Source organism: Pongo abelii, chromosome 22, assembly GCF_028885655.2.
Source record: "Pongo abelii isolate AG06213 chromosome 22, NHGRI_mPonAbe1-v2.0_pri, whole genome shotgun sequence".
In the NCBI taxonomy this organism is placed as follows: domain Eukaryota; kingdom Metazoa; phylum Chordata; class Mammalia; order Primates; family Hominidae; genus Pongo; species Pongo abelii.
Genome location: NC_072007.2, coordinates 41,971,298 through 41,990,277, shown reverse-complemented (window position 1 = coordinate 41,990,277; position 18,980 = coordinate 41,971,298). Strand labels below are relative to the sequence as shown.

The 18,980-nt window shown below is 35.7% G+C and overlaps 1 protein-coding gene across 6 annotated transcripts in view; it reads left to right on the top strand.

Annotated features, from left to right (window-relative positions):
* The window catches only part of SCAF4 (SR-related CTD associated factor 4), a 61,986-nt gene that overhangs the window by 17,682 nt on the left and 25,324 nt on the right, over positions 1-18,980 (top strand). For 2 of the 6 annotated variants that reach the window (XM_063720870.1, XM_054542454.2), the window contains exons 2-10: positions 5,107-5,312; positions 7,992-8,075; positions 8,891-8,935; positions 10,423-10,584; positions 11,951-12,086; positions 12,414-12,556; positions 13,163-13,339; positions 17,512-17,693; positions 18,043-18,151. In XM_063720870.1, the coding sequence (XP_063576940.1) occupies positions 8,004-8,075; positions 8,891-8,935; positions 10,423-10,584; positions 11,951-12,086; positions 12,414-12,556; positions 13,163-13,339; positions 17,512-17,693; positions 18,043-18,151 (1,026 nt within the window). In that variant the 5' untranslated portion in view covers positions 5,107-5,312; positions 7,992-8,003. The remainder of the gene's footprint in view (positions 1-5,106; positions 5,313-7,991; positions 8,076-8,890; positions 8,936-10,422; positions 10,585-11,950; positions 12,087-12,413; positions 12,557-13,162; positions 13,340-17,511; positions 17,694-18,042; positions 18,152-18,980) is intronic. The other 4 variants (XM_002830628.6, XM_002830630.6, XM_063720871.1 and 1 more) reach the window with 2 other exon arrangements.

Genomic DNA, 18,980 nt, shown 5'->3' with positions numbered 1-18,980 from the left:
TGCTTATCCCTTCTAAAGAAGTCTTGTATTTGGAGGGGCTGTTGTTATTTTTATGCAGGAGGATTTCATGGTTTTCTCTGGCTGCTTTGACACTTTTTATTCATTCACAGATAACATTAATTGTGAATACAGGCTATAATGTTGGGGGAGCTCTGCACCTAACGGTGTTTATTGAATACTTGTCCTCTGCCGGGTGACATAGTACGAGTCATTCCATATACAAAAACTCATTTAGTTCTAACTGAAACTGATACCTGTCAAGCAGATATCAGTATATCCTTTTTACAAATGAGGACATTATGGCTTAGAGAAATTAATTTACCCAGAGTCATCTGCATGGCCAGACCCAGATTCAAAACCAAATCTTTCTCACTCTCTATAGAATACCACAATTTCTGGTTTTTCTCACTAGTAGATTTTGTTGGAATTATATTAAATTTCGTGGCTTTCAGACTTGATATATAAAGCTAATAGCTTTTTTTCCTGAGGTTTGTTGACTGAAGTTGGATGTTGGTCATAAGTAACTGAATTATCTTTAAATCTGTTGTCTACTCTGTGTATAATACTTATGTGTATCTAAACTTGATTGAAAAACATGAAGTTTTTTTCTGACATGGCAGTGCTGCTTCCCTGCTCCTCCTCACCCCACCCCTGCTCCGGTTTGCCCATGAGAAATGTATTAATGGTTTGAAGGAACCTACACATTATCGAAAGGTGACTAGCAGTTATTTTGGGCCTTATTTTCCTCACTTCTAAAAACAAAATAATTTTTCCCTGGGCTGTTGTCCTTCGTATTTTTGAACACAATACACACAGTAGGAATTATGTAATTCATTCATGGATCTCAACCCACAGTTTGAAAAACACTGCTCTGGATTAACTCCAGGATTCTCTCTTTTTCTCAAAAAAATTACGTGTAGTACTCCTTAATATCTATTGTGTATTTACTCTGTGCTAGGTGTTGCTCTAAGTGCTTTTGTATGTATTGTTTGTATTTAATTCTTAGACTTAACTAAATAAGTAGGGACTACTATTATCCCCATTTTACAGATGGAGGAATTCTCATAGGTAGCAAGTGGTAGAGCCAAGGTTTCTTGGGCAGTTATTATTGAGCCCATGCCCCTACCGTTATTCTAACAAATTATTGTGGAAAATCAATCAGAATCTTAGATCACCACAACATTATATACTTCTCTTGAGAGATTCCTCAAACAATATTGGTGACCATGACAATTAACTCTTTATTTAAGATTAATAAATTGCAACTTTGCTTTAGACACAAGTAAGAACTCAGTAATAAATCACTTACAACTAATGAGTTCATTTTGTTTTAGAATGAGAAAAATATACCATGCATAAAGGGAAAATAAAACAGATATAGCAATGAGCAGTATAATTGATTTTTAATTAAGAGAAACAAAAGTCGGGGATTGGTATATGTGAGAGGGGGTAGGAGTTAGAGACCAAGACATTTATTAAGCACTGATTATTTTAGATGCTTTCATTTCATGCTATTAACGGTTTTGTAAAGAAGGCCATCAGTGTTTATTTTAAAAATGGGAGAATCAGGCCAGGCACAGTGGCTCACACCTGTAATCCTAGCACTTTGGGAGGCCGAGGTGGGTGGATCACCTGAGGTCAGGAGTTTGAGACCAGCCTGGCCAACATGGTGAAACCCCCGTCTCTACTAAAAATATAAAAATTAGCCAGGCATGGTGGCAGGCGCCTGTAATCCCAGCTAGTGGGGAGGTTGAGGCAGGAGAGTCACTTAAACGCGGGAGGCGGAGGTTGCAGTGAGCCGAGATCGCGCCATTGCACAGCCTGGGGGACAATAGCAAGGCTTCGTCTCAAAAAAAAAAAAAAAAAAAAAAAAGAAAGGAGAATCAGGCCAGACATGGTGGCTCTCGCCTGTAATGCCAGCGCTTTGGGAGGCTGAGGTGGGCAGATCACAAAAGGCCAGGAGTTAAAGACCATCCTGGGCAACATGGCGAAACCCCATCTCTACTAAAAATGCAAAAATTTGCTGGGTGTGGTGGTGCACGTCTGTAATCCCAGCTACTCAGGAGGCTGAGGCATGAGAATCGCTTGAACCTGGGAGGCAAAGGTTGCAGTGAGCCAAGATCCCGCCACTGCACTCCAGCATGGGAGACAGAGTGAGACTGTCTCAAAAAAAAAAAAAAAAAAGGAACAAATAAATGGGAGAATCAAACTCAGCAGAACTGGCAACAGTAGAGGGCCCATGTCTTACCTGGAAATATTTGGATGAGTCAGTATTCAGAAATAAGAATTTCTGAATGTATAACATGCTGGCTATTTAAAGCTTTCCCTCATGCCCTAAGATAAAATTGAGTTCTAAAACATAAAAACAGTGTATTGATCTTTAGTCTTGAGAAATTGAAATTTGATCAGTATTTTGATCATCTAAATGAATTATGCTGACACTTTCTTCCTAAGTCGCCACATTCAGTGTTGTAGGGTCATTTAAAGCATCAAAAAATTGACCCTATTTTAGTAATTTATATCGCTTCTAACTTGTTGCTTGGGTAAGCACATCACTTTATACCTCTGTGCCACTTAATTTTTTTCTTTAAAAAATTCTTGGGTTCAACTCCTCATAACAATTATATATAATATATTACTTTCTAGTTTGGGTCCACATTGCAATTTTTCCCCACTTAACATAGCTGTACAGTCCTTTTTATCTTTACTATCTGTACACTATTCTTCTGGGCTAATACATTTGAAATAATTTTGTTATTGTTAGGTACTAGTTAAAAGAATTAGAGTTTTGGGAAATGGTTGATTACAGATTGAATTTTACCACTTAATTAACTTTATAACTGAGCAGATTGTTGAGCCTCAGTGCTATCATCTGTAAAATGGAATGATAACATCTGCCTCACCATAAAGGTTGTTACTATTTCTGTCCAAATGCACAGTGTCAATGTACATGCTTACCAGGAAAGTATATCAATTTATATCCTCTATGTCAGAGTACATCAGCATAATTTCTGGATTTCTTTATCTGTTCAGTGAAGGCATTGCTGTAGATATCAGGGAACTTTTTTGTCTTGCGAAAGGTGGAGACCGTTTGGTGAATTTGTGCATTAAATAAGTCAATAAAATATTAACAGCATTCATTGAGTGTTAAAAGGTGATTTTGCAAACCTCCAATTTTGAAAAATCTGTATTTCCCTGTAGTGTTTTTCTTCGTAAATTTTATCAAATGCAAATGCACAGCTTGAAATTTTAAGAAAAATGTTGGTAAAGGAGAATAAAAGTCATCTGAAAAGAAACTTCTCTGGTGGGGTGGCACATGCCTATAGTTCCAGCTGCTGGGGAGGCTGAGATGGGAGGATCACTTGAACTCAGGAGTTTAAAAAAAGAAAGAAAGAAATGTGATGGAAATTTTATAATGCTAACAAATAAGATATAAGTAAGGGTGGTCATTTATAAGAAAGCTTTGAAACGTCCTGTCTCCTTTTTATATACGAAAACACTCAGCTGGCCACTTATTAAGCTCTCAGATATTTGCTGAATTAATGAAAAATGAGCCAAAAATGCATTTCTGCTTCCTTGCCTGCCACTCGTTCCTTAACCAGTTGGAATTTGGAATCACTTTCAAAAACTGATGTCACTTGCATTCACCTAATTGCCAAACTAAATAAACAAGATTTGTTTTGCATCCTGATTCACCTCTTGTAGCATTTGGCTATGCCAGATGTCTCTAATTTCTGGGATTCTACTTTGTCATGGTGCTCTTTTTTGCAGGTTTTTTCTCTGCTACATTGAAATTTTTGGTATATATGTTGTTCTTCTGTTTCGTGGTTTTTTTTGTTTGTTTTGTGTTTTTGTTTTTGGAGACGGAGTCTTGCTCTGTATCCCAGGCTGGAGTGCAGTGGCACCATCTCGGCTCACTGCAACCTTCGCCTCCTGAGTTCAAGAGATTCTCATGCCTCAGCCTCCCAAGTAGCTGGGACTACAGGCATGTGCCACCACACCCAGTTAATTTTTGTATTTTTAGTAGAGACAGGGTTTCACCATGTTAGCCAGGCTGGTCTCGAACTCCTGACCTAAGGTGATCCGCCTGCCTTGGCCTCCCACAGTGCTGGGATTACAGGTGTGAGCCACCGCACCAGCCTGGTGTATGTGTTCTTGGTGCTCTTCTTACTCCAGGCTCCTTCTAATCCATCCTCATAGTTCTATAACCTTTCCGTTTCTAGCCTGGATCTCTTATACATTCAAGATCCATACTTCTTTCTCTGCCTAGATATTTAGTAGGCATCCCAAATTAAATTCAATATGTTTCATTGTTATCCCTGAATCCGAACAATATACAGGCAGGCACAGATGCCTTCCTGGAAATTTTTTTTCCCCCTATATTCCTTGTTTCACAGTTAATGGTCTCTGCACAAATTTAGTCTGTATGCAACATTGTATCAGGTATGGGTATGTTGTTAGGGAGTGAGAACTTTAGAATCAACAAATATTAGTTCAGATCATGGCCTAGGCATCATCTAAAACAGATATGACCCTTTTTTTTTTTTTTTAGTATTATCTCAAAACAGGTGTAACAGATCTGCCTTAGTTAACATGATTAAGTAAAAAATACAACATATCACTTAAACTCATTGCTGCCTGGTAAGCACTCAAATGTTGGTTACCTCTTCTCTTCCCAAATAATATTTTTATGGAATGTAATAATACTCTGCAGTTGTCTCAGATTATGGTACCTGACTGTTCTCTTGCTGGTCTTTTGCCTGAATGATGGTTATACTGTTATGTGGTATAGTCTTTACTTTTAATTTTTTAAATACATTATGATAATTTGAATAGAGACTATGGAGTGTTTCCTTAGAAGCTACACTAGTCTGTCTTGTGTATTCATTTGACTGTTAATTTAGTGAGTTGCTTACTGCTGAAATGATAAAGAAGTGCTTTTTGGGGGGCATTAAATGAATATTAGCTCTGGCTTAGGTTTCCTTAAAATTTACTCTAAGCTTTCAATGACCAGAGAAGTAGTTCTTACTGTTGCTCATTTCTTTCTTTCTTTTTTTGACAGTTTCAGTACCAATAAGTCTTTATTTATTCGTTGTATTTTTCCAGGGAAAGGAGAAGGGAAAGGAAAAGACTCAGTTTGTATGTTACAAAATCATTAGAAAATGGGAAAGGAAGTACCTGGTTCAGCAAAATCAACCGTCAAATAGACGCCCCCCACCCCCCAGTGATGGGGATACCAGTGCCCAGTGGGCCTCAGTCTCTACATTTCAGGAAATGAGGAGAAGAGAAGGAATCAGGAAAAGAACAGACAGGTGAAGGCTTTTTTACCTAGCTTCTGCATAAATTAGAGATTTCACACAAAGCTTTGATTTTTAGCAGTAAACAGGGAGTCACATTTGTTCATCTCCTATGAAATAATCTTGTGGCTACTTTGACATAAGTTTCTTGTACCTGCATGAAAGTTCCAGACTACCTTGGATATACATTTAGATTCCCTTTCTTGGCCTCCTGGCCATCCTGACCCTCTTGACTTTCTACATGGAAAGGCCCCTTATTGCTTCTACTTTATTATAAAATATAGTAGTGTCTTAAGTGTTTGGCATGAATCACATCAAGAAGTGGTCTTGACTCAGGAGGTTGAGAACAAGGAAGGGAGGGTTTCTAGTCTCTTCAGGATAAGAGTTGTGGAGACAACCCAAGAATTAAATGTGTGTGGGCGTGTTCATTAAGACCTATGGGTTTTTGTTTTTGTTTTTGCATCCCCTTTCACTGTGTTAAGGTGTAGAAAATAGAACAATAATAAGCAACTGTCTTAATAGATTTTATAACATAGAATATACCTTTTATAAATGTATGCTACATATTTATAAATCATGCAGTGTTGATATTTTTAGAATTTGTGTTTAGGTTGAAATATGTTAAATTGTTTCTTACTGGTTTGTATAATTTTAAGGATTTATTATTTCTTTTTCTTTTTCTTTTCTTTTTTTTTTTTTTTTTAAAGACAAAGAGTCTCGCTCTGTCGCCCGGCCTGGAGTGCAGTGGCGTGATCTTAGCTTACTGCAACCTCTGTCCACCTCCTGGGTTCAAGCGATTCTCCTGCCTCAGCCTCCCAGGTAGCTGGGACTACAGGTGCCCGCCACCATTTTGTATTTATAGTGGAGATGAAGTTTCGCCATGTTGGCCAGGCTGGTCTCGAACTCCTGACCTCAGGTGATCTGCCCACTTAGGCCTCCCAAAGTGCTGGGATTACAGGCATGAGCCACTGCGCCTGGCCTATTTCTTTTCTAATTGCCTTTCAGTTAGTGAGCATTTTATTCTCAAAGATAATTTTTTTATTACATTGGTAAATGAAGTAATACAATGAAGAATTGCAACCATATTTAGAGAATCCTTTTATTAAAATGAATTCCTGTGTTAATATCTTAGTGTTTTCTCTATTTTCTGTATCTTATGGAAAAATTATATTATTTTCTGCTTAAGTAGTTATCTGGTTTTTTATTGATTATATTTGGCATTCCATGCCTTTTCTAAAATTGTTACTGATGTCTATAGTTTTGAAAAGATGTGAAAATTGTCTGAATTTTTAGGATACACTGCTAGGTGGGGCTGTTTACTCTGAGAAAACACTCGTATTTTAGGCTAGCCTCTTAGCTAGTGGTCTAGTAAAGGTTCATACCCTAGGGCTCCATATTTGGAATATTGACATAAATTGAAAGAATGGAAATGTGATTCATATGAGTTTCATAATGTTGGGATCTCTGAAACCTACTTTACAATATCTTTTGGAAGTCCCAGGTAAGTGTATGCTATGGTTAAACCAAACAAAAACAATAATTTAAGATGCTAGATATGTTTCTTAATGTCAGGATTTTATCTTTATAACCCTCTATGGACTCTCCTTATGTTTTGGTTGGATTTAACCCTTTGGGAGAAGTATGTGGTTAAGTCTCACGGAAGCACCTGATGGCTGTAGATTTACTGTTGTGAGATTTGTTAAATTTGGTTTTCCCCTTTTGTTTGTGTTTCTTGGAAACAAAGTCTTGCTCTGTTGCCCAGGCTGGAGTGCAGTGATGCAGTCTTGGCTCACTACCTCCACCTCCTGGGTTCAAGCAGTTCTCATGCCTCAGCCTCCTGAGTAGCTGGGATTACAGGTGCATGCCACCACGGCTGGCTAATTTTTGTATATTTAGTAGAGACATTATAGGATATAAAAAGTAACCCCCCCATCTATGGAACGTTAAGCTGACACTCAAGACAGTCAAAGCCTCCCATAATACAACATCAAGTAAACAACCAGTGAATGGTTTTACCTCTTAAAAAAAAAAAGCATTTATACATAAAAGATGGGATGAAGTGGGATTCCCTCCTTAAAAATGTTTCTAGACCTACTAAAATCTTGCATTTACAAAATAGTTGATAAAAATACTCCTCTGGATTGAAGAGAGGGGAGACAGAGACCACTAATAAGACATGGTATGTACTGAGTAGACTTGGCTTCTTTCTCTGGCTTCATCAGAGGCTGGACTCTCGTTGGTTTTAGTTTCTCCGTTTTCTGCAGGTAAATCTTTAGTTTCTTGGTTAGTCACTTGAGTCTGTTTTCTCTTTGCTCCCCCTCCCTTTCCCTTTTGTTTCCACTTTTTTGTCTAAGGATTTATACTTCTGCTGCCTTTTTTCAGCCTCATTTCCACTTTTGCAGGAGCAGGTTTAGCTGACAGCCACGCCGATTGCCTCTTGGGCTTTTCCTTCACTACCCCTTCGCCACCCCTTTGGCAGAGCTGAGCTGCTTCTTGGGTATCATGGCAGTGGGGAGGGTGCGTGCTGGGTGCCTGGCCACCGAAGCTCTTCCTGCTGCCCTAGCTGCTAAGACCCCCCTCACCACCCCCGCCCCCGTTTGTATTTTCCAAGGGTGATGCAGATATGTAGGAAAGGTGGTTATTTACTAGCCAAATAGTTAAACTTTATGTTTTTTGTTTTTTTTGTCTTTTAAGCTCTTTTCACTTATGGATATGAAACCTCCCATCTCTAGAGCCAAGATGATTCTCATCACTAAAGCTGCTATTAAAGCTATTAAGGTAATGATAAAATAAATCAACTTGAGAAATGTTTTTGAAATTTTGAAAATATTTATTACTTTTAAACATGAGAAGTCAACTTGTAAATTAGTTCAGGCCTAAATCAAAGTGCCCTAACCAGCCTTTGCTGGAGGTACATGATAAGTGTATGTTTGCATTGTAACATATTGTTTCAAAGCAGTGTGGTTTTTTGGTGGGGGTAGGGGGATAGAGTCTCACTGTGTCACCCAGGCTGGAATGCAGTGGTGCGATCTCGCCTCACTGCAACCTCACCCTCCCGGGTTCAAGTGATTCTCATGCCTGAGCCACCCGAGTAGCTGAGATTACAGGTGTGCACCACCACGCCCAGCCTCAAAGCAGTTTTTTAAATTTTCATTTATTCCTTATCATAAACCAACTATTTAGTTTCATTTTTAGTTAAAGAGAAAAAATTCAAGCTCCATGAAGTTAAATGTCTTACCCAAAATCACACTTTAAAATGTGACTTATTTTAGAAACTACATTGTTTAGCTCTAATCCATTGGTTTTGTCCCATAAGGTTTCCAAATATTCTGCTTCATGAAGGTTTATTGGTTTAAAATTTAAGAAAAGGGATCTTCTGTTTGGGGAATTTTTGTAGTTTTCTGTTTTTAGTTTATTTTTCTCTGAGTTGTTTTTTTAATATTTTTTTAAATTTTTGATTATGTATTTCTCATGGTTCCTTCAGTATTGATAATATTTAGATTGTATAGATTTCAGTGTTTTAAGAATTTTCTAATTATAGGAAATATAGAAATAAGTAAACTGAACAGTAATTTTCTCTTAATTCTTTTCAGCTTTATAAGCATGTAGTTCAAATAGTAGAAAAGTTCATCAAAAAGGTAACTATCTTTCATTATAACCTCATTTTAATTACAATATGATTTGTAATTTACTTTGTAAATTTTAATCTCAATGCTTGTTTCTAAACCACTTCATAAAAATTTAGTCACTAGAGGTTCTTTTTAATCACTAGAAGTTTATAAAAACAAATTTTTAGCAGTACCATTAATTGGTACTTAACTTACTGTGAACTTAGCACTCAACTCACAGCAGTTTCTTATATGTTGGTTATGACCCTTCCCTAAACCTGAAGTGCTTACTCTACCCCCTTGCCCTGACTGCTATTGACATTTAGGTGTTTAACTCACCTTTGAGTATTTCAAATGAAATTACTTTGTAAAATTTTCCCAATTTTTCCCTTTTCCCATCAGAATAAAATTATTTTCAGTTCAGCTGTCTGTTGTTTTATAACTGTGTGATTGGCACACATCTGTCTCAGTAGAAAATAGAAAACAGAGACTGAGACATCTTTGTCTTAACCCCTGACCTGGAGCTGTGACATGTAGTACCTACTAATCAGTGTTTATAAAAATGTCTCTAATCCATGGCCCTTGTATACTGGCTTAGGTATAGAAGTTAAAGCTCTAACAGGCAAAAAAGATGGTTAGTAGACGCTTTGCATAGTAGCACATCAAAGTACAAATAAATAAAATGGAAAAAACAGGCACTGTCACCAAATTACTGCAATATTTATTAATACATTTGGATTTATTTTTTATGTACATGTACATTTATAAAAGTAAAAATGGATATAATACTGGTTGCTAGCCTGCTTTTCCCACTGAGTTTATCATAAACATTTGCAAAATACTCCTCTGCGGTTGTTACAGTGATGCACACAGCCATTTTCTGAGTTGTTAGACCTAATTTTTTTTTTTTTTTGGCATAAATTCCTAGATGTAGAATTGGTGGATTAAATAAGACTTTGCTTTTATTGCTAAATTGTCTTCCATAAAGGGTTATACCTGTTTCCACTACCACCAGAAATATATATAGGTGTCTGTTTCTCTGCTTTTCTCTGCCGTTGTCAGTTTGGTTAGCCAAAAACGACTTCTCGTTTTTAATTTTTATTTGATACTGTAATAGAATTAAAACTGATATGTTAAAAAATGTTTTGTTAATTTTGAAAGATAAAAATTACATTTTTAAGCAGGATGAATTGTAGAGACTATCATAATAAGTGAATTTATATGGAACTGGCTTAAGGATTGGTAAAGTAATGATGATTTTGGGACCTTAGGTGTAGGGAAGTAGAGAAATCAAAGAGTAAAATCTTGGGGGTCAGTAGTATCAAGAGAATGGTAGTTCCATTATAGACATGGGAAATTTGACAAGTTAGCCATGTAGAGAGCTGAAACATTCAAGTAGTTTTTAAACAAAAGCAGTCATTGGATGGATATATAAAAGTTTCATAAATGTGAAAATAATGGGTGTCAGATTGTGACTTTGCTTTTTCTGTACTGATCTTACGTCTTTACCCTTGCAGTGTAAACCAGAATACAAGGTTCCAGGATTATATGTAATTGACTCAATTGTGCGACAGTCTCGTCATCAGTTTGGAACTGATAAAGATGTTTTTGGGCCAAGATTCTCTAAAAACATAACTGCCACATTCCAATATTTATATCTTTGTCCATCTGAAGATAAGGTATAATTAATTTTTAAACTAAAACTTGTATTCTTTAAAAAATATTATTTTAAATGTATGTTAGATATTTGGAGCCTACTATATTATTAGATAAGATTTTCATGTAGCGATGTCTGTGAGCTTGAAACAAAACAGTTTTTTTCTTCAGTGGTCATTTCGTATTTATTTTCTTATGAGTTCTTCAGGATTATCAGTCATACTGTTGAAATATGACAGGAACAAAATTTATAGAATCAAAGAGTGTAATAGTGGTTGCCAGGGACTAGTGGTAAGGGAAACATTAGCAGCTGCTAATCAATAGGTATGACATTTCAGTTAAGCAAGATGAACAACCTTGTACCTATAGTTAACAATTCTGTATTGTACACTTAAAAATTTGCTAAGTGAGTAGATCTCATGTTAAGTGTTCTTACCACAGTAAAGTAAAATTTTTAAAAAATAATATGAAAAGCGCATCATCTTTAAAGAAGATATCATTGGAAAGATGTGCTTGTGTAGTTGAGTAAGGAAGAAATTGTGCAGTAGGAAAAGACAGCGATCATCTGATTGTTGGTTATTCCAGAAAGAAAGGGCCAGTAATAGATGTTCTTCCCCAACATATAGAGATACTAAAGCTTAAGTGGTATTCATTAGCAATCAGACTATAGTATTTAATTCCTTATATATACAGTTGGCTTTACAACATACTATATAAAAGTAGAAAAACATTACAGATATAGTAGCTGACTATAAGTAGATAGGAGGAATTATACTAGTAAACATACTCAGAATAATGAAGAATGGAGACATTTACAATAAACAGCATATAAATTTCAGTGTCATAGGTGCTGTTTTTATATTCTTGGAAGAATGCTCTTGTGGGAAAAATACACCCAAAAGCAAGATGATTCCTTGAGTAAAGATAAAAGTTGTGCCCATGAATAACACATCTTCTCTGGATCTTCATATTTACTTGGCCACATAATTTAAATTTTGATTACAGGCCAGTTGCTGAAATATTTTAGCTGTTATAATTACTCTGAAGAAATTCTCCTTCATTTACTTCTTTAAGATAGCTTTTTTTTTTGACAGTGATAGTTTCTTTGTAACCATAAGTAAAATAAAATGAAAATGTCAAATAATACGTTTCTTTTTATTGTCTGCGTCTATACTCCATCTCTGTTCTTTACTCTAGATGATACCACTGAAGAAAGACTAATTAGAGTAGTTTAACCAAGTTGTAATTCTGATTTTTTTTTTCCTTGTTTATGAAACACACGTAGTATGGAAATATTAGCCTAGGGAGTTTTCCTCTTTTTTTTGTAAGAGTATAATCGGTTATTTATGCAGATATTTACTGTACATTTGTGTTCCTCATGTGTAACAGAGTAAAATAGTTCGTGTGCTGAACCTTTGGCAAAAAAACGGAGTGTTCAAAATTGAAATTATTCAACCTCTTTTGGACATGGCAGCAGGAACCAGTAATGCAGCCCCAGTAGCAGAAAATGTTACCAATAATGAAGGTATGGTCAAATGTATCTGTGAGCTCACACAATGGCCTAATTTTTTGCACATGAAACAGTCGGAGTTTATCTGTATTGAAGGAATTTTTCTATAAGAAGGAAACTTGAGTTTACATCTTGGAAGGTATGATTTTCTTTCCATAGTTCCTATTTATAATAAAGGTCTGCTCTTCTGGTAGTTGTTACAGTGTATAAACTCTAGTGCCACAATCTATGTATTTTATACTATGTTAAATTGGATAAAATGTTATTTTAGTGAAGAAGCTTAATTAGGACAACTTGTAGGTTAACTTTTTTTTTAGGCCTTAATGCCCTTTTCTTTTTTAGGCTCACCTCCACCTCCAGTAAAAGTTTCTTCTGAACCTCCCACACAAGCCACTCCAAACTCCGTCCCAGCTGTACCACAGTTGCCCAGCTCTGATGCTTTTGCTGCTGTGGCTCAGCTGTTTCAGACAACTCAAGGCCAACAGGTAAACTGTCCACTCAAAAGTGAAATTGTTTGCAGGACTAGGTACTGTTGTCATTTCTTGTTTTCTATTCTTCATTAATAAGCACATTCAAAGGAGAAAATAACGTCTGCTTTTCAACTAGAAAAGCCTTCACAAGAGAAGTAATGTAGGAGTAATAGGGAAAATGTAGAAGTGATAAACAAGGGAACAACACACTTAGAAATAACAGTACCTCTTTGAAGAGGACTTTAGAACTACTAAGCGGCTCATGTTGCTCACAATTCTAGCATTTCTGATGGATTTCAAAATTATTTTTAATGGAAAGAATTTTTCCATTTTTCTAGAAAACTTAACACTTACCTTGTTCACAATTTAGTGTATTTTCTCTTTTTTTGACCATCATATCATTGACATTGTCAGCATACATTTTTAACCTTAAGCAATGCACATTGTATCTCTGTATATTCATTCACAACAAATTTAACCATTAGTAAAAGGATATTTTCCCCAATTTGTTCTGTGCCTGTGCTACTTTGAATCACCTTTAAGACTTTTTTTTATTAAATTAACTTTTGATAGTATGATTATACTTTGTTCTGTGATTTATTGGTTTTCCCATTCTTTAAGCTTCAGCAGATCCTTCAGACTTTTCAACAGCCTCCAAAACCACAGTCTCCTGCCCTTGACAATGCTGTGATGGCTCAGGTTCAGGCTATCACAGCTCAGTTAAAGACAACTCCTACACAACCATCTGAACAAAAAGCTGCTTTCCCCCCACCTGAACAGAAAACTGCATTTGACAAGGTATATTTCTCTCACATAACCCACCCCACCATTTATATCACTCAACTTGAATTATGGAAATTATCACTTCTGTATCCCTTCTGTGGATTGTTCATTATGTCGCTTTGTAATTTGAGAGATTTTCCCCCTCAACATCAAAACATTGGTTATTTTCCCTGGTTTTAAATGTGATATGTGCTCACTGCAAAAATTTCCAGGGTTTGAAGCTGAATTTGCTAGTGTAAAATGAAAAAAGTGGAAAAAAAAAAAAAAAAAACTTATGGAGTAAAGGAAACAGAAAATTCTTCATTAACCCCAATACTTGGGGATTACTGTGTAACATTTTGCCTTACATCTTTTCAGAATTAATTTCCTACGGATACATGCTTTTCTTTAATTGATTTATAATACATACCCACTTATTTTGGTGTTAATACTCTTGTATCTTTTTTTGTTGTTGTTAAGGTTAATAGTGGATTTAGATCTACATTTTTACTGAATTCATGTAATACATAGTATTCCACTACATGGGCACATTACAGTTCAGCCATTCCACTACTAATAGACATTCAAATTGCTTTCAGTTTTTTGCTGTTAAAAAAACCTGACAGCCAAGTGTGGTGGCTCACACCTGTAGTCCCAACGGTTTGGGAGGTCGAGAAGGGAGGATCTCATGAGCCCAGGAGTTTGAGACCAGCCTGGGCAACATAGTGAGACTGTGTCTGTGTTTATTTATTTTTAATATATGTGTGTGTATGTTAATAATATATAGGTATTATTTTTAATAATATATAAAAATATATAAAATTATATATTTGTGTGTGTGTGTGTATTTTAACCTTAGTTACCATATATATAATATGAGGGTTTGGGAACCAGCTGGGCGTGGTGGTGTGCACCTGTAGCCCTAGCTACCCAGGATGCTGAGGTGGGAGAATTGCTTGGCCCCAGGAATTCAAAGCTGCAGTAAGCCATGATTGTGCCACTAGCCTGGGCAACAGAATGAGATCCTGTCTCCAAAAAACAAGCAACAACAAAAAAGAGGATTTGAGTTAGGTCAGTGTCTTTCAGCTGCTCTATCGGGCCTATAGGTTTCTTAGGCATGTTTAAGAAGCTGCCACTAAGGATATGGGTATGCTGAACAGCTTAGAGCTTCTCATTGAAATTTAACCCTAACAGCTCCACTGTTGTCTGTTTTATTTGGTTTATGGCTTTATAAAACATCATTTTTGACTTTTCAGTTTTTGCTGCAAAAAAACTCAAAAGTTTGAAAATCAGAACTGATGCCTTTGGTTTCATCATCTTTAAAATTTCTGATTCTTTCCAACATCCTAACTATAAAAACAGAAGGACTTTATTGCCAATAGTCTAAATTAAAAATCCACCTAGTAAATATCAGTTTTCATTATATCTTAATGATTTATGAGTGATGACTGATTAAACAAAAGTTGGGTACATTTTTTTGAGTAAAAAAGAAATATATACTTGCAGAAAAAAAAAAACAAATAATACAGAAAGTTATAAAATAAGGAAAGAATTCCACACTGTAGTTTGAACAGATTTGTTTGTGTATATTCTTGCACCCTTGTTTGCATGCACATACGAACATAAACTCATATATTTGGTTTTCCTAGTTTTTTGTTTTATGTTGTGATTAGGAAAACTCCTCATTTGTATTAAAAAAGAATTCTATATTCTAGTAAGGTTTTTTTTATGATTGTCTGTTCAGTCCCTCTGGAATCTGTTTTAGAATATGGTTCAAGATAGTTAAACCTTTATGTTTTTGAAAATTGCCAGTTCTCCCTCACTACTTTTTTATACACTAAATTCCCGTATGTTTCTGTGTCTTATCTCTGGACACTGTTCTATCCCACTAATATATTTGTTTATTTCTGCATCATCATAATTCTTGTGACAGACTGTCTTTCATTTCCTGGTGTCCCGTCTCTCCCCCTCCCACTTAACTCTTTTTCAAACTCCCCCTCATACTTTTTCAAACTTTGTTCATTTGTCATGAAGTGTATTAGTCAAGAGTTCCAGAGAAACAGAACCAGTAATTGTATCTACATCTGCATCTGTCTATCTAGATTATTGAATGAAAGATAGATTTATCTTAAGAAACTGGCTCACGCAGTTGTAGGGACTAGCAAATTTGAAATTTGCAGGGCAGGTCAGCAGGCTGGAAATTCAGAAGGAGTTAACATTGTAGGCCTGAGTCTGAATTTGCAGGATAGCAGACTAAAAACTCAGGCCAGGGTTACTCTGCTGCACTGTTGAGGATAATTCCTTCTATCTCGGTTCTTATTCTTAATGCCTTCAACTGATTGATTGAGGCCCACTCATTATTGAGAGTAATCTGCTTTACTCAGAGTCTACTGATTTATTGTTACTTTAATCTAAAAAACACCTTCTCATCTAAAAAACACCTTCACAGCAACACCTAGATTAGTGTTTGACTGTACAGCTGGGCACTACATAACCTAGGCAGGTTGACACAAAATTAACAGTCACAGCATACTTTTCCAGATGAACTGGAAAACTCTGTACATTTCTATGTCAGTGTATAGAATTCCTTTGAATTTATAGGTAAATTTAGGAAAAGCCATGATAGTGAGCATGTTTCTCTTATTAATGTGAATTCTAATTCCTCTAGTATTTAACCTTAAGTGGATTGGCCTATAAGTTTAGAAAAAGGAATTCTGTGCTTTTCCTTTGACTAAAAAGGTCTGTTTCAAGCTTCTCACTGGAAATAATTTGTCTGTTTCAGCTGCTTTATAGATCTTCAGTTTCCTAAAAAGCAACTAAAATTTCTTTTTGGATAAAGAACATATTAATATGTAATAAACTGTGAAGATCATAGGTTTTGTTTTTTATAGGCAACTTTGACCAGATTTTAATTTTGGCTCCAATTACTTACAGACTGTCCTGTTGTTGAATTAATGTTTAGTGTTCAGTAGTGTAAAATAAAGATGGTAGTAAAAATATTTTATTGTTGCCATGAGGGTTAAATAAAAATGTGTGTAAAACAGCAAGGTACCTGGGCTATGATGGTTCCTGTTCGGAAAATACTAACTTGCTTATTTGTAAGAACTTTACTCACTTGGCCTAGAACTACAAAGAAACATAAGTTAGCTCTATCCCAAAACACTCTTTACACTTAGTTTAGTCCTATATACTGTGTTGTCTAAGGACGGAACTTTCATTAGATTTAGAAATCTGTTGTTCGGTAAAGCAAAACCAGAATCTCTAGGCAGAACTATTATAGAATGACAAGGTTCAGGAATTTAAAGTTGAAGTCTATGAGCAGAATGAGCACAGCTTGAAAGGAAAGATTGCTTATTGAAAGCCAGAGACTGAGGGCTTTGAAGTCAAAAGGACTAGTGTCCGTATCCTGATTCTGCCATTTGCTGACTGTGCAATCTTAATCATGTTTCTTAATCACCTGAGCCTTTCCTTGTCTGTAAAAAAGAAGAAACTGTCTACATTGCAGTGTTCTTGTGATGAAGTCTATATGATCTGATACACATTAGTAGGTATTTAAGCATTACCTTTTTTCTGAATAAATCTTACTTAAAATTGTTCTTCTAGATATGTGATCTCATTAAGTCTCCTGAATTTTTTTTAAATGAAAGTTTTTGGTAAGCTGTGAACTTATGAGAAAGAAGCAAGTGAACCTCTTAGGAACTGCTAGTGACTTTTTTGTGTCTTTGCCATTTTTTTCTTTTTTTGTATTAGTATATTCTTGAGGAAGCAGTATATGGACACTTTTCTGTATGCATTATGGTGATTGGATAAGACAGTCTTTTTGTACATTTTATGCTGACTGAAAATGTATACCCATTTTCGTGTGCACGAAGTTCCAAACATTTTTAGTCTAGGGAAATGAGTATTTTAGAAAAACATGTATGCTGCTAAATTACTTGTGAAATACACCAATAGAAAATAGAAAGAAAGCACTGTACTTACAATTGAGGAAGGAAAACAGAATGAAAACATTGTGTGTTTTCCAAACTGGCATCTGTGTAAAAATTGTTTATATCTACAAACCAAGGTCCTTAGGGGCATGAGGGAAAATAAGATTGTGCTTGACAATGTGGGTTTCTAGATGGTGGTAAACATCCTTTGTTTTTATAGTTTTTTGTTCAGTGAATCAGTCTAAATTTTAAAATGAAATATTGACATAATTATTCCAGAAGTTGCTTGATAGATTTGACTATGATGATGAGCCAGAAGCTGTGGAAGAATCAAAGAAAGAGGATACCACTGCCGTCACCACAACAGCACCTGCTGCCGCTGTACCCCCTGCACCCACCGCCACCGTGCCTGCTGCTGCTGCACCCACTGCTGCCTCTCCTCCTCCTCCACAGGCACCATTGTTAGTTTTTTTTTAATTCCTCAGCAGATAGAAAATTGGTAATAGTTGTAAGGCATAATCTAAGTAACATTTAGCAATGACAACAATGTTCTATGAAGTTGTTTTGTAAAATTTGTGGTATTAGTTTTCTCTTGAATGAGGAAGGGATCCTCTAAGATTTAAAACCAAAAAATGGCTTTTATGTTGGGAATAATACTGAGTTTATAAATTAAATTTAATATATAGGTAAATATATGGTTCAGTAAAATGTTGATTAATGACTCACGAACAACACTCTGTTTCTGTAATTTAAGTGTCGCTGAGAAGCTTGTGCTTTTGAATGGGTAAAAGATTATCCACCTTTTTTTAGTGGCTTTCCTGGAGATGGCATGCAGCAGCCAGCATACACACAGCATCAAAATATGGATCAGTTTCAGCCACGAATGATGGGAATACAACAGGATCCAATGCACCATCAGGTACAAGCATTTTTCTTGCAGTTGAAAGAAAGATCTATTCATTATAGAGCATATGGTTTGCATTCCACAGAGCACTCTGCAGCTATGTAATTGGCTAAGTCGTACTATATCTCTGATAAAAGCTGTTGAACACGTAACTATTTCGAGTTGCTTTTTTCTGTAATTAAAACAAGGATGCCAAAATCACATGCTCATATTTTAATAATAGGCTTTTTTTTAGTTAAAATAATTTAGAGATTACAGTTCTATTTGAAGAAACCGACCTGTTTAGTTATACAGCTTTTTCCCTTGGAAGGGCCTTTCTTCTGTATTTTGTGTGGTTAGATACTTTAGAGGGCTCTGAGCTCTGAACATTCAGGAATATAGTTTGAAATCCTCAATAAAAGGAGCATACATAGCACACTGGAGAGTTGCAGGAAATTAGTAGAGATAAATTTGTTCCAGTAAATTCTCTCATTGAGTGTTTCTTAAACTTGGTTCTGTATCTAAATTATGGGGATGGGGTGGGAAGCATTTTTGTTATTTCAAGTGTTTAACAATTACTGAAAGTTCATAAATAATTTAGAAAGAATACTTAAAGCATTATATTTATAGTTTTATTTGTGTTTAAACTGACATGCAGAAATATGTTAGATTGTAGTTTACTTTCATTATTATTATGATACTTTATTTGAAACTCTAAAAGTTGGGTATGTTAGTTGAAATTCCGCCTTGGTAATTTTTTTTAAAGTAAACCTAGAAGTCATTGCTTCTAGAAAGCCAGTTTTCCTCCCAAAAGGCTTAATTGTCTTTAAAGCTGAAAAGAGACCATTTGCAATGGAGTACTTCT